Source organism: Schistocerca cancellata, chromosome 3 (assembly GCF_023864275.1).
Source record: "Schistocerca cancellata isolate TAMUIC-IGC-003103 chromosome 3, iqSchCanc2.1, whole genome shotgun sequence".
NCBI lineage: Eukaryota > Metazoa > Arthropoda > Insecta > Orthoptera > Acrididae > Schistocerca > Schistocerca cancellata.
The window spans coordinates 252,733,613-252,756,957 of NC_064628.1; the positions used below are offsets into that span (position 1 = coordinate 252,733,613).

The window sequence follows — 23,345 nt, forward strand, 5'->3', positions numbered from 1 at the left end:
TAAGAAGTGGTGATTGTACAATATGGTATAGTGAAGGGGTCAGTGGTATAATAGGTGGCATGGGCTTCCTTGTAGACAATGGGTATGAAGAAGCAATCACAAATTTTAACCCTGTAAATGAAAGAGTGTGTACTTTGAGAGTAAAGGTCCACTTCTTCAACATCGCTCTAATGTGTGTGTATGCACCTACAGAAGTTGATAAAAACGAAGTGAAAGATGAGTTTTATAGTTTACTGGAACATGAATTAGAAGGTATACCAGGGCAAGATGTGAAAATAGTGATACATGACTTAAGTGGGAAAAGAAGAGGCCTTTAGAGGAACTGCAGGAAATGAAAGTCTGTGTGAGATGTCAAATAAAAATGGATGAAGGCTGCAGACTTTACCATGGGCAATGCAATGTTGGTGAAGAGTACGTGGCTACAAAAAAAGAACATTGGGAAAACCACATGGCCCATATAGCACTACTTTTAATCAAATTGACCATGTGGTAATTGACAGGATACATGCATGTGACATCCTTGACATTGATGGTTGCAGAGGGGCTGACTTCAACTTCAAATTATATGGTAAGTGTGAAATACAGATAAAGCATAGCTGTCTTTAGATCCAGAGGGAAGAGAAAAGCCCCACAAAGATACAGTGTTTCCAAATTAAAAGAGAAAGGCGTATCCGAAAAGTATGAAAGAGAACTGCAGAAGAAATTTGAGGTTAATCAAAGTGGGGCTGTGGATAGCATTGAAGGGAAGTGGAGAATGATGCAATATGTTCCACAAGAAATTGCAGAAGTAGTTTTAGGTACAGAAGAAAGGGTGAAAAGAGCAGGGTAGTTTGGTGAAGATTCTAAAAAGACAGTGGCAGAAAGAAATGAGGCAAGAAAGAAAATGATGGACAGGGTAACAAGAGATAATTCAGAAGAATTCATAAAGAAAAGGAAAGACGAGACAGAATTTGTACAAGATAGAAACAAGAATTGGAGAAGAAATGGATCATGGAGCTAGAAGAAGAATATAATGACCAAGAAGTAAGGAAATTCTACAAGAGAGTTCATGAATTGAAGAAAGCTTTCATCTATGTACTCTATCCTGTACAGTTAAAGAAGGAAATTTTGTAGGAGGAGAACAGATTTTAGACTGGTGGGCTGAAAATTTCAGTGAGCTGCTGAAGGTCACTAAAAGGAAAGAAAAACTGGAAGAAAATGAATCAGTGTGTGACCAACCATAACAAAATGTTAGACAGATTTTACTGCCTTTGGTTGTAACTTTGTTCAGTTTCCAAGCACTGTATATAATCTATTCAACAATACTCCAAGCACATCTGTTTTCCCACAGAAGTATTGCCCCGTTGATGGGTGGAAAATAAAATGGTGTCAGTCTGTATTCGGTAAATACTAAAAGCTGTTCAAAAATGTGTGAAGGAAGTACAAAGGTAAAGAATATTTACATGTTGTTCAAACCTATCTGTAACAGATCTGTCAGCCTGCTTTTAAATTGCTTTGATGACTTCCTTCAATGCAATGTAGTACAGATCCCAAACACTCGAGTAGTACTCAAGAATAGGTTGTACCAGTGTCCTATATGCAGTCTCCTTTACAGATGAACCACACTTTCCTAGAATCTTCCCAATAAACTGAAGTTGACTGCTTGCCTTCTGTACCACAGAGTGCTGCTCTGAGGAGAGGTATCGATGTTGGTCGGTGAGGCCTGGCCCGAATACGGCGTTCCAAAACATCCCAAAGGTGTTCTACCAGATTCAGGTCAGAACTCTGTGCAGGCCAGTCCATTAGAGGGATGTTATTGTCGTATAACCACTCCACCATAGGCTGTGCATTATGAACAGGTGCTTGACCATGTTGAAAGATGCAATCGCCATCATCGAATTGCTCTTCAACAGTGAGAAGCAAGAAGGTGCTTAAAACATCAATGTAGGCCTGTGCTGTGATAGTGCCATGCAAAACAACAAGGGGTGCAAGCCCCCTCCAGGAAAAACACGACCACACCATAACACCACCGCCTCCGAATTTTACTGTTGGCACTATACACGCTGGCAGATGATGTTCACCAGGCATTTGCCATACCCACACCCTGCCATCGGATTGTCACATTGTGTACCGTGATTCATCACTCCACACATTTTTCCACTGTTCAGTTGTCCAATGTTTACACTCCTTACACCAAGCGAGGCATCATTTGGCATTTACCGGCGTGATGTGACTTATGAGCATCCACTCAACCATGAAATCCAAGTTTTCTCACCTCCCGCCTAACTGTCATAGTACTTGCAGTGGATCCTGATGCAGTTTGGAATTCCTGTGTGATGGTCTGGATAGATGTCTGCCTGTTACACATTACAACCCTCTTCAACTGTTGGTGGTCTCTGTCAGTCAACAGACGAGGTCGACCTGTACGCTTTTGTGCTGTACATGTCCCACCACATTTCCACTTCGCTAACACATCATAAACAGTGAACCTAGGGATGTTTAGGAGTGTGGAAGTCTCGTTTACAGATGTATGACACATGTAACACCCAATCACCTGACCACATTCAAAGTCCGTGAGCTCTGCAGAGCGCCGCATTCTGCTCCCTCTCAATGTCGAATGACTACTAAGGCCACTGATACGGATTACCTGGCAGTAAGTGGCAGCACAATGCACCTAATGTGAAAAGTGTATGTTTTTGGAGGTGTCCAGGTACTTTTGATCACATAGTGTATTTAAATGACGTGACTGTGTCAAGCAGGACACTAGTAATAATACATCCGAACATCACAGGTTTATTCTTTCTACTCATTGCATTGAATTACATTTATCCACATTTAGAGCTAGCTGCCATTGATCATACCAACTAGAAATTTTGTCTAAGTCATGTTATATCTTCGTACAGCCACTCAACTTTGGCACCTTACTCTGTCTGCCAAATCATTTGTGTATATAGAAAACAGCGGTCCTATCACACTTCCCTGGGGCACTCCTGATGATACCCTTGCCTCTGATGAGTACTCAAGAACGAGGAAAACGTACTGGGTTCTGTTACTTAAGAAGTCTTCAAGCCACTCACATATCTGTGAACTTATTCCATATACTGGTACCTTCGTTAACAGCCTGCAATGGGTCACTGTGTCATATGCTTTCCAGAAATCTAGAGATATGGAATCTGTCTGTCTGCCCGCCCTTCATCCATTGTCTACAGTATATCATATGAGAAAAGGACAAGCTGAGTTTCACCCAAGCGATGCATTCTGTAACCATGCTGATTTGTGGACATAAGCTTCTCAGTCTTGAGAAAGTTTATTATATTCAGGCTGAGAATATGTTCAAGGATTCTGCAAACCTTAGTTAGGGATATTGGTGTATAATTTTGTGGATTCTTTCTTTTAGCTTTCTTATATACTGGAGTCACCTGCACTTTTTTCCAGACAACACAAAGTCTGGGGAAGAGACACCTGATAAATTCAGGCTAGGTAAGGGGCCTGTGCGATAGAGTACTCTTTGTAAAACAGAATTGGGATTTCATGTGGACCTGGTGATCTATTTGCTTTCAGATCTTCGAATTGTTTCTGTATGTCATGGGAACCTCATACTTTGTGATCCGTCTGTCCGTGAATGTGAAATTTAAAACTTCAGCTCTCTTTTTGCTGTCTTCAAGTGTCACATCAGACTGGTCAACAAGGGAGTGAACAGCCTTAGACCTGCTTAGCAATTTTAGAAAGGACCAGAATTTTCTTGGGTTCTCTGCTAGATCTTTTGCTAAGGTGTGACGGTAGTAGTTGTTGTATGCTTTGCGCATAGATCTTTTCACAGCTCTAAGAATCTCTATTAACTTCTGCTAGTCATCATTCTTACATTCCCTTTAGAACAGAGAGTGCAACTGCCTCTGCTTCCTCAGCATTTTCTGAATTTTGTTATTAAACCATACTGGATCATTTCCATTCTTTATCCACTTGCTAGGCACATGAATATCCAGACCACAATATACAGTCTACTTAAACTTTACCCATAATTTCTCTCTGTCCATCTGGAAATAAGTGATGTCAATTCACTGTGTAAGTGAGATGCTAGCAACTGCTTATCTCCTCTGTCTAGCGGAAACACTCTCCTAAGTTTCTTAACTGATTTATTAACTTTCATAGTCATAGTTGTTATAATATCATGATCACTAATCCCCATTTCTATAATGACATCCTCGATAAGGTCCGGTCTGTTTGTAGCTTTTAAGGTCCAAGATGTTTCCATTGTGTGTTGGTTGCTGAGCTAGCTGCTCAAGACAGTTTTCAGAAAACTGTGTTCAAAAGTAGTTGACATGCCTGTCTCTCTATACCATCTGCAATGAATCCCTAGACATCCAAGTCTATACTCTGTAGGTTAAAGTTACCTCCACTAGTATTGCATGATCCAGGTATTTAACCACTACTGACCATAGACTTTCTTTGAATTACTCTGCAACTGTCACAGCAGAATCAGGTGGCTAATAAAAACACCCAACAATTAACTTGTTTTCACCTACGCCTGTTATATATGACTAGGTAACTTTACTATCACACTCAACTTCGACCTCAAAGGGACAATATTTTTTGTCAACTGCAATGAAAACTCCCCCACCTATAGCCTCTAATCTGTCTTTCTGATATATATTTCATGATTCGCTAAATACCTCAGAGCTTTCCGCCTTGGGTTTCAGCCAGCTCTCAGTCCCAGGAATAATTTGAATGAGAGAATTTCCTCGAAGGGCGGTAAATTCGGGAGCTTCATTACGAATACTTTACAGTTTACTGACAACATTTTGACAGTCAAAGTGTCTTTATTCAGAATGCCATCTGACTTCCCTTGCTGCATATTGACTGGTGAGTTTTCATCGAAGCACCTCAGACTACTGTCTAGCGTAAAAAACCATCATGCATTCCAGAAGTACTCTGCTACTTGAGTAGTGCTTCCTTTGTGTAGTGCACCCCTAACCTATCAAGGGGAGTCCTGCAAATCCCCAACTGATGATGTTGATCTAGAAATCTGGTGCCAAGACTGTTACAGATTCTATGAATCCCCTGGTTGAGACCCTCTACTTGGGCTCCAAACAAAAGGACCCTGATCAACTCTGAGAACAATGCTGCAAATTGCTAGCTCTGCTTGCAAACCACATGAGGCTATCAGCCTGCACCACTTCTGCCAGCCACCTGTATGAACTGAGGAAACCTCAGAATCCATGTTACAGGTGTCGTTGGTGCCAACGTAAGCCACAACTTGTAGACAACCGCACCCTGCACACTCAGTAGCTGCAGGCAAGGCTGTCTCCATATCTCAGATGAGGCCCCCCCAGTAGACATACTGAGTGCACGTTGGCTTTCCTTCCAGCCCTGAATGCTATCTGCCTAAGGTACTCCATTATGCACCCGATGTCAAACAATTATTGACAAATTTTGTGAAACCAGAAGTTTGTTCCTTCAAAATAATATCTCAACTACAAGATAAATCAGTTGCAACCACAGACAGTGGACATCAGGTATAGCACCAAAAAAGCTCTGAGTCAGTGTGATGTACTGGAAAAAGATATATTAGCGTTCCAGAAAGACTGCCTTACATTTATGAAACGTATGATGTTAAAAATTATGGATAAATTGCCCCTGTGATATTGCTTTATGAAGGGTATTTCATCTTTAGATCCAGAAGTGGCAATTAACGCCGACCCTGAGAAGAGATAGGCATAGCATTGACACAGCTCACTACCTTAAATCGCTTTGGTGGTCGTGTGGCTCACACTGTTGCCTCTGAGTTCCAAAATGTAGTAGAGTTCAGGTCAGTAAAGGAAATCCTCAGAGAATTTGATGGGGATCGTATTCACATCAATCAGTTCTGGATTATGGTCATTGGAGTCAAGAGTGGACATGAAAATGTGGAGAGATTTATCAAGTTTCCTTGAAGTCTCCTCCAAGGCAGTGCCAGCCTTACAAGAGATTTCCCTGACAACTTCATTATTGTCCAAAATTTGACTGAAGCCTCTCATAGTCATTCACAATGTTCATGGTACGGTCATGATCGCTAGGGATATTGGATTCTGTAACTATCACAGTGCTGTTAATACACAACTTCAGGAATTCACATGATAAGTGCAGAGCAAAGGGCAGCTGAGAAGTCCTCAGAAGAAAGTGAGAGAAAGGAGAAAGTGAGTAGAGAAAATTACGAGTGCTACAAAGTATGAAAACCCAACTCATGGAAAGTGCAGATTGACGAAGTAGTTGATTTATGTGTCCTTCTCAGACTAGTAATTCCTATTCCTCACATATTTGTTTTGTTCAAATTGTAGCTGAATTTTATTCTTCAATCTCTTTATAAAAAGTGTAACTTTTTACTGAAATAACTTATAATTTTTGTTTTTATGTCTGTGAGCTCTAAACAGCTGATTTTTCCAAATGCAAGTGTTTATTAATATAGTTTTACTTCCTTTGCAACTTGGTCTCATTTTAATTTTTTAGATTCTCTGGGCAATCTTTAGAAATGAGAGTATACTGTGATCTGTCTTTTTGTTGATAATTTCACCTTTTACTATCGCTGAAAGACAATATGAACATATGTTGCAGATAAAAGATGTAAGAGACCATCGCAAGGAGGATAGAATGGAATCTTTTTTCCTTGCAGAAACCACCAAGTATTTATATTTGCTTTTTGATCCAGACAATTTCATACATAACAGAGGAGATAAAGGAACAATTGTACAGACTCCTTGGGGAGAGTGTGTCCTGGAAGCTGGTGGTTACATTTTTAACACAGGTACACTCATTAATGTTATCGTATTTTGGAATGGCATGTGCAGTAATTATTTTAATTTGTTTGTGTTGTATGGGCTGTCAGTGGGCAATACCTTAAGTTGTGGCATTAGCCACTAACTTCACAAGCAGGATCGATGTTCTTAGCATCAGAATGGAACGTACAAAAAGATGAATAAGTTCAATCTCAGTTAAAACAGTTTTGTGCATGTTAATGTAAATTAATGTAATTTCTAAAGAGTCAGTGGCATAACATACTTCTTATCCCAGTAGGGTATTATTGTGACAGCCATCTTCAGTAAAATCCTTATTTTATTATTTCCGAGCATTTTGAAACTCAGGTTCTCTGCACAATTAAAATTCCCTTATGTGTATTAACTTGAGAGGAAAATCTCGGTATCTTGTTATGAAAGAAAGCAGTTGCTTACAATTGGAGTGGTGATACAGAGAGAAAGCAACCTTTCCCCTTAATGCCAGCAATGCTGTTTCACCATTATTCTGTATTAGTTTCCCTTTGTTAATGGCAATAGCCTTCGAGTCATAGCACAATCTTCAACAGGTATCAACATAATATTAACAGTCAAACAAACTGTGTATAGTTATCCCCTGTGAATGGAACTTAGATCCAGGTTTTGTGTATTCCAGTTTAACAATCATTTCTCAGATATAGTTAAGGTTTATTCATAAGAATTGTAGAAATGCAGACACTACCCCTACAAGATACAAATGTTTCCAAGTTTTGATTTAAAAACCTGTGCTACTATCTTGCAGAGTGCACTACAATGTTTCAGTGATTTCAGTACATGGGGAGTATAGAATCTTTGTGTGCATTTTGCATCCTTGTTTTAAACAGAAACTTCAACACAAAGCAATTCATGCATGGTATAACATATTCAATGAGACTGACAGCTCATGCACTGTAAGACAACCAGGTAGATGGGGACCTGAAAAGATGGAGCCTGTAAGAAAAACATCTACCAGGAGCTCTGATAAACTGCATGAATTATGAACTCTGTATACCTCAGCCTACAGTCTGGCACATATGCAAATGTCTTCCTGTGAAACAGTACTGATCTCTGTTGTTGCAAATGCTGATTCATCAGGCTAATGAACTTCATTTTCACATTTCCAAAGAATTCTAAAGTAACTAGAAGATGATAACTCTTACAGAAGTTGGTATTTAATTGTGAAGCCATGTTTGATCAATCTGGCAGGGTGAATTGTCCCATTGTACATATTTTGGGTGCAGAAAACCCTCATGTGATTGTGGAACACATCTATGATTTCTTGAAATGTGTTGTGTTCATGCTGTGTCCTCTTTCTGAAGTCTGAGGACCACTTTTGTTTGCAGAGAGAATCCCTTCTGACGTTTACCTGGGTTTGCTGCTACAATTATGATTTAAAAGGATTACTTGCGCTACGTGATGGTGCTTCACCCCACATTAATTCTTTCTGTATGGTTATTGTAGCATTGAGCTATCAAAGCAGTAGATTAAGTATGTTGCTGATGTGACACTTCCCTTCTTTAATAGCCTCCATGATTACATCTGTATGGATCTGCATTTAAATCCATATTCTGCTAACCACCTTCATTTCTGGATCTTCATGGTAAATGTAACATGGATTGCCACATTGAATGAGTGACAACAAAAGATGATATTGTCAAGCTGGTAATTTTGTCATGTACATATTATCATGCAGAATTTTGAGTCCATATCCAGGATGAACTCTGTGTTACTGAAGTTGTTCTGTGCCTATGTATGCATTGGGCAGCAAAATAGCTTCCTATTGCCAAAATTAGTTTATTTCTCTCTCAACATCACTTCACCTTCTTTAACTTTTTGTTGCTTTTCTTGCTTGTTCAAAAACCAGATCACAATACTTAATCTCATACTATTCAGTAGTGCAGCTCTCCTGTTTATTTCTTTTCTGCTTGTGTCATTACGTGATTAAAGTTAAACCCAACAGTGGAAAATCCAGGATGGAATGCAACAATACAGGGTGTACATAAAGTTTGGGAACACTTTCAATTATTTATTGCACAAGAACCAAACATTGTACAGATATCGTACATATCTCATTTTGAAAAGAAACTCTGAAAGGTGTTTTTTTTTACCCCTCCCCCCCCCCCTCCCATATACCACCATAGTGCAGCTTGGTAATTTGCCAATAGTCAGCACTAGTCGCAAACATGGCAATTTCAGGTGTGGAGTGAGCTTTCTGTGTGTTGGAGTTCGACAAATGACCTCCCCAATCACCAGATCTCACTCTGTGTGACTTTTTCCTGTGGGACACATTAAAGATCTGGTGTGTGTACCGCTTCTACCATGTGATGTAGCAGAGCTCAGGAAGAGAATACGGGAAGCAACTGCCACAGTTGACGATGCTATGATAGAACAGGTATGGCAAGAATTTGATTACCATATTGACATCTGATGGATGACTCATGGTTCTCATATCGAATGTTTGTGACATAAAACTTTCAGAGTTTCTCTTCAAAATGTGATATGTGTGATATCTGTACAAAGATTAGATCTTGTGCAATAAATAATTGAAAGTGTTTCCAGACTTTATGTACACCCTGCATTATGAAACAGATAGTTGCTACTCAAGATGTAGCGGAGATGTCGAGTTGCATATAGGCACAACAAAAAGACTGTCAGAAAATGAGCTTTCAGCCAACAAGGTCTTTGTTGGAGATAGAAAAAATACACACACAAATTCAACTCGCACACCAGAGGTTCTGACTGGCCTCAGCAGCCAGAAACCGCAGTCATGTGTGTGAGTTGCATTTGTGTGTGTGTGTGTGTGTGTGTGTGTGTGTGTGTGTGTGTGTGTGTGTGTGTGTCTAAGGCCTTGTTGGCTGACAGCTCATTTTCTGACAGTCTTTTTGTTGTGCCTATGTGTGACTCAGCATCTCCGCTATGTGGTGGGTAGCATCTATACTTTTCAGTGTGTTTTCGATGTGTTTTTCTTTTGGCATCTGATGGATCACAAGAGGAAGCATCTAATGAAGATATGGATGCTTAAATTCCTTATGCGTTCCCCAGATTTTACCATTATTTCATCTTGACTGGAAGGTCTAGGGAAGGATACTGGTGTCCCCTTGGTAAGTGCCTCACACGGAAAGAATGATTTCGGTGAAAGAGGAAAATACAATTCTGTACCTTTCCCCCAGTGCACCAGATTACAAGCCATTGCAGTAGTGAATTGTGACAATATGTTCCTTGTTTAGACCAAAATGCTCTCACAGGCATTGCTAGAAATCTGTCACATTCATTCCACCTTTGTGAAAATTTGAACAAACCTCACATGCTAAGACATTCTGCTAGAAAGTGGCCCAAGGGGAGAGCTTTTGGAAGCCTCTTCTCTTCAATAACCTTCCATCCATTCTAGTGCCCTTTGACCAGTCAGTGCGGGATTGAGATTGGTATGGTGTGTCTCCACTTACACAGAGGTCCAATCATTTTTGTATAGATGCTATTATTACAATGAGATCGCTAGTCCCAAAGGCAACTCCTCCTCTGGGATGAATATGTGTACCCCATCAGTCTGCATCTAGTGTACAGTGTTGTAACTGTGTCAGGGACTGTGACGGGGTTGCTGCTAACGAAAACGCGGCGGGACCGACGGGAGTGGCCTGCAAACAAACAAGACAGACGAACGGGAATGAAAGGACAAGCAAAACAACAATCAAGCAAGACACCAAGATCAACAACAAAGTGCGAAGCCACGGTGTCACAAGAGCCAACCTCACAAAATCAAAACAACGCCCACTTGTAACGGGAAGTAAGCACACGCAATGTAAACAAGCTGTCTGTAAGCGAGATGTCAGTTGAATCAACGCGAATTACAGACTGCTTAGCTGAGTGAGATGCAGCTGCCTAAATACGTGACAGGGTATTTCGCTATTGACTGCTGGGACCATGTGCTCCACAGTGGCGCCTTCACGTTAGATTTGGTGCCAGGAACGCGCACAGCCACGGCTTATGGCACGACTGCTGCAGCGACACTTAGTGGTCGTCAAAGTCCTTGCCATCTCGTGCGGATTCAAAACCCATGGCACTTGGTACCACATCCCTCCCTCCTGAAATTGCGCTTAGGGGTGAAAATGCCCCAGACGGTGCCGCGGTGGGTGGCAGCAGGGAGAAGACCCAGGCACGTCAACCGCCATTGTCGGGGAGAAAGGGACGTCTGAGGTTTCCCTGACGGCCAACCCAGAGGCCAGGTCGTCAGAGGGAGCCTCCGATCCACCTGGGGGCAGGGTGGGTCGGCGGCAGGCTCGCGGAGAGGCAGCAACCGGGGGCAGCGGTGGCAACTTGAGGACCACATCTGTACCCGAAGGAGGTAGTGTAGGAGGAGGCGGTGGTGGAAGTCGTGCAGGGGTATGTGGGCGGAGCTGGTTATGATGGCGCCACTCCATCCCTTTAGACATCTGCACTGACGTCACACACTGCCCGTGGGCTGCGACGACCGTGCCGTGGCTGGCATCCAACCCGCCTTACTCCTGTACACGCAGGCCCATATGGCTGCACCGGGGTCATAATGCTGTGAGGGCTGCAAGCGGGGATGGGAGGGTGCGGCATCAACAAATTAAGCAGAATCCACAGCTGTCACCCATGGAGGAGCTCTGCCGGACTATGTCCGTCAATTGGCGTGGTGCGATAAAGTGCTCAAGAACGGGGTGAGGGCCAACGTGGTTGGAGATGTGTCGACCGCCTTTGTCAACTGTTGTTTAAATGTGCAGACAAGCCTCTCTGCTGTGCCATTGGAGGAAGAGTGTAAAGGCGGGCTAGGGGTATGTTTGATACCGTTGACCTGACAGAAGTCGTGGAAAGAGGATGCCATGAATTGGGGGCCATTATCGGAGACCACTGTGTGAGGCAGGCCCTCAATGGCGAGAACCTGGGCCAGGGCCATGAGCGTGGCCTCTATGGTGGTGGATGCCATGCGGACGACATATGGGTACTTGGAGTAGGCATCAATGATAAGTAACAAATGGACCCCAAAAACGGGCCCGCAAAATCGAGATGGATGCGATCCCAGGGCCAGCGAGGCATAGGCCAGGGTGCGAATGACTGGGGGGCCTTAATGGTGACGCGCACGCACAGTGCACCCGCAGGCCAGGCGTTCAATATCACCATCAATGCTGGGCCAATACACTTGCCGGCAAGCCGAAACTTTAATGTGGGACATACCCCTGTGCCCATGATGCAACAAACTGAGCACGTGATCTGGAGGGATGACCACCCAATGGGATCTGACTCTGCGGATAACAGAAGGACATCATCGACCACGGAGAGTGTTGTGGGACAGGTGGTGCCAGGGGCTGAAGTCGGTCTGCATCCAAGGAGTAATATAGGGTTGCCAACCATGGACCATGTAGTAGAGAACTTGCTGCAAGATAGGGTCTCGACGTGTAGCCATGGCAATGTGAGCAGCCATATGAGGCAGACCGTCCAGCGCATCCCCACGGGCGGAATCAGTGTGAGAGCAGAGGACCTCCTGTTGGTCAAATGCAGGATCGGGGCCTGCTGGGAGACGTGATAAAGCGTCCACATTAGCATGGTGGGCGGTGGGCTTATACCAGATGGTGTAAGTGTAATTCCGTAAAAATAACGCCCAGTGCTGGAGATTTTGAGCTGTCCTCTCTGGGAGGTGAGAGCGGGGTCCGAAAAGCGTAACTAAGGGTTTATGGTCTGTCAGGAGGGTGAACTTTGCCCCAAAGAGATAGATGTGAAATATTTGGACAGCGAACACTATCACCAGGGCCTCCTTTTCAATCTGGGAGTAGTAGTTAATGTTGTGCTGGGGTTAACGTCTTAGATGAATAAGCAGTGGGCTGGTCTGAGCCATCAGCATTCTGATGTGCGAGGACTGCCCCAATGCTTTATGCCGAAGCATCAGCCACCCTAACGAAGGGGCGGTCCAGAGAGAAGGGAGTAAGGCAAGGGGAAGACTACAGCATCGTCTTTAAATGGAGAAAAGCCTGGTCACAGGCAGGAGTCCAATCAAAAGTTGCCCCTTTGTGACACAAGTGATTGAGGGATTGAGCAACAGAGGCAGCTTGTGGTAAGAACTTTAAGTAATAAGTAACCTTGCCCAAGAACACCTGGATTTCATGTAAGTCCTTGGGACGAGGAAGGACCTCAATGGCCACGACATTGCGATCCGTAGGGTGAATGCCATCTTTGCTAAGCCAGTGGCCTAAGTAATCAACTTCCGGTTGAAAAAAACAACACTTGTCCAGCCGACAGCATAAACCCGCAGATTGCAGAATGTGGAATAAGGCGCTGAGGTTGTGCTTATGGTCCTGGTGGGAATACCCGGTGACCAAGGTGTCATCCAGATAATTCACACAGGCTGGGATAGGCTGCGTAAGCTGCTCCAGGAACCGCTGGAAAATTGCCGGTTCCGAAGAAACACCAAATGGAAGGCGCTTGTACTTGCACAAGCCAAAAGGTGTGTTGATAACCATAGCGTGCTGGGAATCAGCATCCAAGGGTAACTGGTGGTATGTCTCAGCCAGGTAGATCTTAGAAAAGTACTTGCCCCCGCAAGCTTGGTGAGAAGGTCTTCCTGTCAGGGATTGGAGTAAGTGACTATTAAGGACTGAGCATTGACAGTAGTGCAGAAGTCCCCAAACAGCCAAAGGTACCCATTGGGTTTCCATACGACCACCAATGGTGTTGCCTAAGCACGATATGTCACAGGCTCTAGGACGCCAGCAGCCTGGAGCTAATCATGTTCCTGTTTGACTGTTGGCCATGAGGCCACCGGAATGGTCTGGCCCCGAAAAAGCGAGGCTGCACATCTGGCCGAAGTGTGATGTGTGCCTGAAAATGTGGAGCACATCCGAGCTTCGCCGCAAACAATGATGCAAAAGCAAAGCACAGATTGTCCAAGTCCTGAAAAGGAACAGCCATGGAAAAGACCTTAACTTTGTCAGAAATGGAAAAGCCAAACAGTTGAAACGCATCTACACTAAAAATATTCGAAAATGACAGATGGTCAGTGACAAAGAGTGTAAGGAGCCGGTGAACATGTTTGCATGTCGCCTTGACGATGAACTGCCCACGAAGGGGAATGGAATCATCACCGTAGGCGATCAAATGCCGAGAGGGAGGTGAAAACACAGGGGAGCCCAGGCAAGTATATGTCGCAATATTAATCAGGGAGATAGTGGCCCCAGTGTCGACCTGAAAACTGACAGCCTCAGAAGAAAAGCGGAGCTTGAGGAATAGCTTCTGTGCTGATGGGTCCTCCAGGGGTGGGATGACCGATTACAGAGTATGTACTGTATCCTGAGGCCCAATAGGGGCAGGAGGGGAGCGAGTCGAGCAACTACGACAAACAGATCGGATGTGGCCCCCTCCTCACACAGCATGCACGTTTTCCAGCAGTGTGGGCAGTCAGTGCGAGAGTGTGCGGTAAAGCACTGTAAGCAAGATAGAAGTTGGCCACATGACCGATGACAAGGGGCGACCGGAGGCTCTGATGCCATAGAGACATCAGACAAAGAGGAGTCCCGATGGTGCTGCCCTCTGTCGGCCGGGCCACGTCTATGTCATGAGGGCGGAACCTGCAGAGATGCATTGATCGCTGCCACTTGCGACCGCTCCGTGAGACACTTGTTAGCCGCCTGAGCAATTTCAAATGAGTAGGCAATGCGGAGAATCTCTTCCAACAAGGGATTATCGAGTTTCAATGGCGCAGTGCGGACCTCAGCCAGTTGAACCACCACATCCCGAATCTGTGAGTTCGCATACGAAGCCTTACACTGCTGATCGGTGCATGTAAAATCGCATCAACAACTGAGATCCTGCAAGTCCCTGACCCAGGAATGACATGGTTGACCAGGCTGTTTACGGCACTGGTGGAACTCCAGCCAAGGGGCAACCACATGGTAGCACTGTGAATAATAGTTTGTCATCAAACAGCATATCTCCTGGAAAGAGAGAGCCACAGGATCGGACAAGGGTGCCAACTTGCGGAGAAGGAAGAATGTGGCTGGGGAGGCCCAAGACAAAAACAATGACCGCTGCAAGGGGTCATTCGTGACTTGAAAAGCTGTGAAATGTTGTTTCAGTCTATGTAAGTATGTTTCCCAGTCTTCTTTAGCATCATTAAGTGGTGGGAACAACGGCGGATGTGGGCTAGCGTCGGACACCCAAGGACTCGGGAGCTGTTGTTTTAATGCGTCCCAGGCATCGACTTCGTCCGTTAGCAACCACATCGACTGTTGTAAGATGTCTAACTGGAGCTGCTGATGTTGCTCCAGAAGACAGACCAACTTGGCCTCCATGCTAACAACTTCTACCATTTACCTCGTCGCCAAAACATTGTAACCGCAACAGGGACTGTGTGGGGTTGCCGCTAATGAAAACGCAGCTGTACCAACGGGAGCAGCCCGCGAACAAACAAGACGGACGAACAGGAATGAAAGGACAAGCACAACAAGAGACAGACAAGCAAGACACCAAATCAACAAAGTAAGCCACGGGGTCACAAGAGCCAACCTCACAAAATCAAAACAATGCCCACTTGTAATGGGAAGTAAGCACACGCAACATAAACACAATGTCTGTAAGCGAGATGTCAACTGAATCAATGCATATACCAGACTGCCTCACAGAGTGAGATGCAGCTGCCTAAATACATGACAGGGTATGTCTCTATCGGTCACTGGGACCATGTGCTCCACAGTAGCGCCAGGGCCAGGAGCACGCGCAGCCACAGCTTAAGGCGCAACTGCTGCAGCGGCCTCTGGTGGTCATCGAGGTCCATGCCGTCTGGCGTGGATTCAAAACCCGCGGTGCTTGGTACCAGATACAGTCCATTGTCAAATGTGATAACATTTTTCAAAGTGTTTGTGAATTTTGTATCTAAGGTGGGACATGAGAACCAGTCCAGTATTTATCTCAATGTATGAGGAAAAACCCCTAAAAACTGCATCCAGGCTGGCTGGCACACCAGCCCCCATTGCTAATCCACAACGTGGATTCATTCCAGGTCTTGCACACTCCCCCTTCTCCTAAAGTGGGAACTTCAATCCACCCAGCTGTCCAAGCAGATCTCAATAACCTCACATCTAGTAAATGTGAGACAGATACCCAGTTCAGTGCTACCATGGAATCATTATTTACTGACTCTTTTTCGAAGTGCATTACAGCCCTTGGTAATGCTGTTCAGTGGAAAGTAGTCATTGATTTGCTCTCCTGATTTAGGTACAACTTACAGATAGAGTAGTTTCCCAAAGGAAGCCTTTGAAATTAAACTGATGCTCAGCAAGACTAACCAAATGCTGTATAGCCAACTGTCCATGTTTGAGCATTGAGACAGAATACAAGATTGGGTCTGTCACATTATGAATGTGGCACTATGATCTGCCAAGCCACTGATGCATTAATTCTGTAGGCCATCTACAAAGACAGCTTGCTATCTGTTGAATGGTGCACCTTCACAGTGGTTTAAACACCGATGAACTGTAGAGAACTTCACAGAATTGTGGATAGCTGGAGCCAAATATCACTGAATTATTAAGAAGAGCAAAATCAGACTCATATTGTGAATCCCTTAACTCTATAAAGTATTCCATCAAGTCAGCATTAGTATGTAAACCGTCTGGATAATTTCTAGGTGAAATTAGAGGTGCTCAGTTATTAGCGTAAAGAGAAATAGTTGTCTCCAGATCAGCCAAAGAGACATAGTACAGAGAATGGCAGAATATTGTTGTAGGCTAATCACTACTGCCAGCTGTCTGTCAGCACAGAGCCGTTACTGAGAGGGGTATTTGAGACAATATTCCCATAATGAGCAAATTTGCGATGCATCCATATCTTTGTCTTTGGGTCCTGAAAGCACCTTGCACTTCAAAGTGGCAGATGGAAAAATCCTTTTTATAATGTTCAACTTACTTGGGAGAAGGAAGATGACTTCCCCAACTCTTGGAGGGATACAGTACCAATACCCTCTTGAAACCAGGAAAGGAAGGGACTTGCTGAGTGATTATCATTGTGTTGTCATTAGTAGCTGCGTAGAAGAAAATCTCAGTATAAATTCTAGCCTGGATTCTGGGTCAAGACAACTCCTAAATTGAAATGATAATTAAATCAAGACCCTAAGCTGCCAACAAGCGTTGATATAAATCAACGGGGACAGTTGAAAATGTGTGCCCTGACTGGGACTCGAACCCAGGATCTCCTGCTTACATGGCAGAGGCCCTGTCCATCTGAGCCACCGGGGTCACAGAGGATAGTGCGACTACAGCGACATATCGCTTGCATGCTCCCCTTGAGACCCACATTCCTAACATAATGTCCACACACTACATAGATGTATATAAATGCCTGTTGGCAACTTAGAGTCTTGATTTGATTATCAGTTCGTTCTAGAGAAGTGCACGGCCACCTTTGGTATCTGTTCTTTTGGACATGTCTGAAAGAGCAGATACCATCTTCATATAACTCCTAAGTTGCTTTAAATTTTGAATTCAGGGCTATTCTACAGTTTATAACTTGACCTTGCTTAAGGGGGGTGCCTTAGAAGCTTTCCAATGCAATCAACAGTTTCTTTGTCTGTCTCTCAATCTTTATAAAGCGTATGATACCATTTGAAAGCATAGTGAGTCTCTTAATGATTTCTACCCTCTGACTCAGAGAACTGCTTCAAGTATTGTGTTTTTGAAAATACTGACAGACCGGTTTGAATGTGAATATGGTTTCCCTCAAGCCAATATCATCAGTGCTACCACATTTTCTGTTGCCACCAACAGCACTGCATCCCATTGTAATGACATTCTCTGAATGGCCATGAGTGAAAGTGTCATTTCTGATCTGTGCAGCAACACACTTACTGTCGCTGGTGTAGACTGCTACTTTGGTCTTTCAAGATGTCCCAGGTATTCTTAGATCTTCTGGAATATAAGAGAGACAGTACACCAGAATTTATTTATAAAATTAAGTTTTTGAAGAGAGTACACCAGTGCTGCAATTATTTGACAATTTATTGTTGACACTAAGTGGGGGCAATCTCCTTTGCTGCTCTGTAGTTTGCCCCACTAATACCCTCAAGAACCCATTACCAAATTTGCGTAACATTTCTGTTGGTGGGCAACACACTGTCTTGATGTAAGTGGAGCAGATTACATATATTTGAGCACATAAATTCCTCATCTATTCTGATTGTGTAGGTGCTGCCCAGTATATCAGTCCAAACCATACAGAACACGCTTTTTCACCTACAACCTGTAGGAAATGATGATATTCTGCTGGGTAACAAGAAATGTGGGAATTTAGGGCAGCAGACTGGTGAATACAATAAGCAAAGAAATATTTACATTCATTTTAGTGGCAAGTTACAATATCTCCGTACATGCAGTGACTTTCTGTTTAGACAAAGGACCATATGCCAGTTGATGGAGATATCTAAAATCAGCTACTCAGTGGTGACATTCTTTCTTCCAGACACTGAGGCAGGAAGGAGTCCTGTTAACTTGCCACAAGATTGGGCATTACCTTTTGGCATATGGTTTGGACTTCTGATGAGAATCCAACCATGTTTGTACAAACACCTACATCTCCATCTACATGGTTACTCTGTAATTTACTCGTAAGTGGTAAGTGCCTGGCAGAGGGTTCATCGAACCATTTTCATACTACTTCTGTACCATTCCACTCTCGAATGATGTGTGGGAAAAAGTAACACCTAAATCTTTCCATTCAAGCTCTGATTTCTCTTATTTTATTATGGTAATCATTTCTCCCTGCATGGGTGGGTGTCAACAAAATATATACGCATCCGGAAGAGAAAGTTGATGATTGAAATTTCCTAAATAGAGCTCACTGCAAAGAAAACAGCCTTTGTTTCAGTGGCGCCACCCCAACTCGCGTATCATATCAGTGACACTCTCACCCCCATTTGCATGATAACATGAAACAAGCTGTCCTTCTTTGCACTTTTTCGATGTCCTCCGTCAACCCTACCTGATAAGGATCCCATACCACGCAGCAATATTCCAGCAGAGGGCAGACAGTGTAATGTACGCTGCCTCCTTAGTGGGTTTGTCGCATCTTCTAAGTATCCTGCCAGCAAAGGGCAGTATTTGTTTCTCCTTCCCCACAATATTATCTATGTGGTCTTTCCAATTTAAGTTGCTCGTAATTGTAATTCCTAGGTATTTAGTCGAATTGACAGCCCTTAGATTTGTGCGATTTATTGTATACCCAAAATTTATCGGGTTTCTTTGAGTACCCATGTGGATAACCTCGCACTTTTCTTAGTTTAGTGTTAATTGCCACTTTTCGCACCACACAGAAATTCTCTCAAGATCATTTTGTAATTGGAATTGATCGTCTGATGATTTTACTAGACAGTAAATTACTGCATCATCTACAAACAATCTAAGGGGGCTGCTCAGATTATCACCTAGATCATTTATATAAATCAGTAACAGCAGAGGGCCTATGACACTACCTTGCGGAACACCAGATATCACTTCTGTTCTACTCGATGATTTACCATCTATCACTACGTACTGTGACCTCTCTTAGAGGAAATCATGAATCCAGTCACACAACTGAGACAATACTCCATACGCACACAATTTGATTAATAATCGCTTGTGAGGAACGGTATCGAAACCTTCTGGAAATCTAGGAATATGGAATCGATCTGAGATCCCATGTCAACAGCACTCATTACTTCATGGGACTTTGAGCTAGCTGTGTTGCACAAGAACGATATTTTCTGAATCCGTGTTGGTTATGTATCAATAAGTCATTTTCTTCAAGGTGATTCATAATGTTTGAGTACAGTATATGCTCCAAAATCCTACTGCAAATTGAGGTCAGTGATATGGGTCTGTAATTCAATGGGTTACTCCTATTTCCTTTCATAAATATTGGTGTGACCTGTGCTACTTTCCAGTCTTTAGGAACAGACCTTTCGTCAAGTGAGCAGTTGTATATGATTGCTAAGAAAGGTGCTATTGTGTCTGCATACTCTGAGAGGTACCTGATTGGTATACCATCTGGACCAGAAGACTTGCCTTTCTGAAGTGATTTGAGTTGTTTCACAACACCTAAGATATCTACTTTTATGTCACAGCTGTTCTGGGTTCGAATTCTGGAATATTTACTTCATCTTCTTTCGTGAAGGAATGATGGAAAACTGTGTTTAGTAACTCCGCATAAGTGGCACCATCGCTATTGCGCAGTGACGGTATTGACTGTTTTTTGCCACTGGTGTACTTTACATACTACCAGAATCTCTTTGGGTTTTCTACTATATTTTGAGACAATATTTCATCGTGGAAACTGTTAAAAGCATCTCGCATTGACATCCACACTAAATTTCGAGCTTCCGTGAAACTTAGCCAGTCTTGGGGATTTTGCATTCTTCTGAATTTAGCATGTTTTTCTCATTGCTTCTGCAACAGTGTTCTGTTGTGTTTTGTGTGCCATGGTGGATCAGTCCCGTTTCTTATTAACTTATGCGGTATGAATCTATCTATTGCTGTCGATACTGTATCTTTGAATTTGAGCTATTTGTGGTCTACACTTACATAATTAGCTTGGAAGGAATGGAGACACTCTCTTAGGAAGACATCAAGCAAATTTTTATCTGCTGTTTTAAATAGATATATTTTGCGTTTATTTTTAATGGTTTTGGTTGATATGGCTTTGAGCCTCGCTACAATGGCCTTGTGTTCAGCAATCCCTGTATCCATCATGACGCTCTCTATTAGATCAGGATTGTTTTTGGCTAAGAGGTCAAGTGTGTTTTCACAACAATTTACAATTTGTGTGGGTTCATGAACTAATTGTTCAAAGTAATTCTCAGAGAAAGCATTTAGTACAATTTCGGAAGTTTTTTTCTGTCTACCACTGGCTTTGAACATGTATATTCACCAACAAATCAAGGGTAGATTGAACTCTCCACCAATTATAACTGTATGAGTGGGGTACTTATTTGTAATGAGATTCAAGTTTTCTTTGAACCGTTCAGCTATTATATCATCTGAGTCGGGGATTTGATAGAAGGAGCCAATTATTATTTTGGTACGGCTGTTGAGTATAACCTCTACCCATAGTAATTCACAGGAACTACCTATTTCAACTTCACTACAAGATAAACTACTACCAACAGACACAAACACACCACCACCTACTTTATTTAATCTATCCTTTCTGAACACAGTTTGCGCCTCTGTAAAAATTTCAGCAGAATTTTTCTCCAGTTTTAGCCAGCTTTCTATCAGCACTTGAAGCTCTGGTACTTTTCCAAAATAGCTACAACAATTTACAACTACAATACCGACTGTTGCTTGGTCGATTCCCAATGTTTCTTTGCCCTGGAGCCCTTTTTGATCTTTCCCAAGACTGTCTAACTGAAAAAACCGCCCAGTCCACGCCACACGGCCCCTGCTACCTGTGCAGCTGCCTCCTGTGTGTAGTGGACACGTAACCTATTTAGTGGAACCCGAAACCCCACCACCCTATGGCGCAAGTCAAGGAATCTGCAGCCTACACGGTCGCAGAACTGTCTGAGCCTCTGATTCAGACCCTCCACTCGGCTCTGTACCAAAGGCCCGCAATCAGTCCTGTTGACGATACTGCAGATGGTGAGCTCTACCTTCATCTTGCTAGCTGAACTGGCAGTCTTCACCAACTCAGATAGCTGCCGGAAACCAGAGAGAATCTCTTCCGTTCCATACCGACACACATCATTAGTGTCGACATGAGCCGCCACATGGCTGCACCCTGTACCCTTCATGGCATCCGGAAGGACTCTTTCCACATCTTGGATGACTCCCCCCGGTATACGCACAGAGTGCACATGGCTTTTTTCCAGTATGGAATGTTTTGGAAGAGGCTGCACCATCAAACGCATCACAGGATAGCAGTAACAGCTATGTTATATAATTTTTTCCATGGAAGTTTAAGCATTAGAGTCATTACGTGCTCACTAGCATTTGGCCTACACAGCAATTGTATTGTGAATTACATCATCATTTGTTTATGAAGATAATTCTGTGAGCTTCTTCAGAATGATGTGCCCTGAAAAAGGGATAAGATTTCAAGACCATCACAATAACTCTTCATTGGAGAGATCACGCTTTTGCAGTATTGTACAAGAATCAATCTTTCACAAGTCGTTTGATGCTTAAGTGTATGAATCACTATATCTTAGCAAAGAATTGAGAACGTGTATGTACAGTAATTCTAGTTTTTAATTTCAGATATCAATCTCTATTTTGCACCTGCAGTTTGTTAATGTAGGTCTGTAACCACTCTGAAATAGTTTCCACATACATCAAAAAAGTGCTTGACAATCGATTCTATTATTTTGTTTTGCTGATAATCAAGTAACATATTTTTTTCCTTCACAGAGGCTCACCCTATTGATCCAGGTGCTTTACATTGCTGCAGTGGTCATCGAGAATCTGATATCCGCCAGATGCTGAGCAATATAGACAGCAGAAATTTCCGTGGTGAACGTCTCTCCACAATTCGCAACCTCAGGAAAAAGCATCAGTCGTTTGTAAAAACTGAAAATTCTACACAACAGACAGAGCAGTCTACAACAGAGAATACAGATTCTAATTCTGACACTGATGATGATCAACGGACAGAGGCAAAAAATAATGAAGAGGTCACTAATACAGTGTTGGATGGAAGTTTAAATGAAGTTAACCAAAGTTCTGATAATGGTGGTGTGATCACAGATGATGCAGATACACAGTACATTGCAGTAGACGGTAATGAAACTAACTCTTCGGAGTCTTACATAAGGCCTGATAATTCTTCTGAGTCTGTAAATATTTCTGATCAAGACAATTTTGATAACTTTAGCATAACTACAGGAAATGTAAACATGAGTAGTAATGGAGGGTTGGAACTTTCCTCGTCATCTGAAGAAGATAAATCTACTCAGAACCATAACAGTGCTCTAGAATATAGAGCAGATGATAGTGATCATGTCTATGCAGTCCGTGACACATCTAAAGCAAAAAAGGTAGTGCAGAGTGGCCCGGTGGGAGTAGTGGATAGTGAGAAAGCAGGTGTTAAAATGGTTCCAGCCTGGCATGGAGTAAAAGAGGTTAAACAGATATTCTCATCTGATATCTCATCTGCTCTGAAAGACTTTCTTTTGCCAGGAGTCCCTCCAAAACGTGACTTTGATCCTCAGATTCTGCTCGAGAGGCTGCGCTCAGAAATAAATTACCCTCGCAATATTTCTTGGGAAAGTGACTATGAGGTCCTTTCATGTCTAGCACAACCATTTGTGCAGCGAATTTCTATGTCTGGTGAAATATTTGGAGCTGAATGAACTAAAATATTAGCACTTCCATTGAAAAGGTGAGCCATCTTTGTTGTTATGAGTGTATTTACTTTACCGAAGCAGTGGTGGTTTCATTCTGTTTGTAGTGGAAGAAAAGAGCCAGGGCTAGAAATGAAAACCACGCAACTTGTCAGTAAACAATACATTAACCACTGCATTTTCATGTAAGACTGAGGACCTACATAGGATATTAGTATTCTGTTATGTACTATGAAATAAAAAAGTCTCATGAACCTATAAAGGTTCTT

The 23,345-nt window shown here is 43.0% G+C and overlaps 1 protein-coding gene across 1 annotated transcript in view; it reads left to right on the forward strand.

Moving 5' to 3' along the window:
- LOC126174895 (ER degradation-enhancing alpha-mannosidase-like protein 2) overlaps positions 1-23,093 on the forward strand; it is a 92,771-nt gene extending 69,678 nt beyond the window's left edge. Inside the window, exons 8-9 of the mRNA XM_049921318.1 lie at positions 6,568-6,757; positions 22,145-23,093. Of these exons, the coding sequence (XP_049777275.1) occupies positions 6,568-6,757; positions 22,145-23,085 (1,131 nt within the window). The 3' untranslated portion in view covers positions 23,086-23,093. The remainder of the gene's footprint in view (positions 1-6,567; positions 6,758-22,144) is intronic.
- The last annotated feature ends 252 nt before the right edge of the window (positions 23,094-23,345 follow it).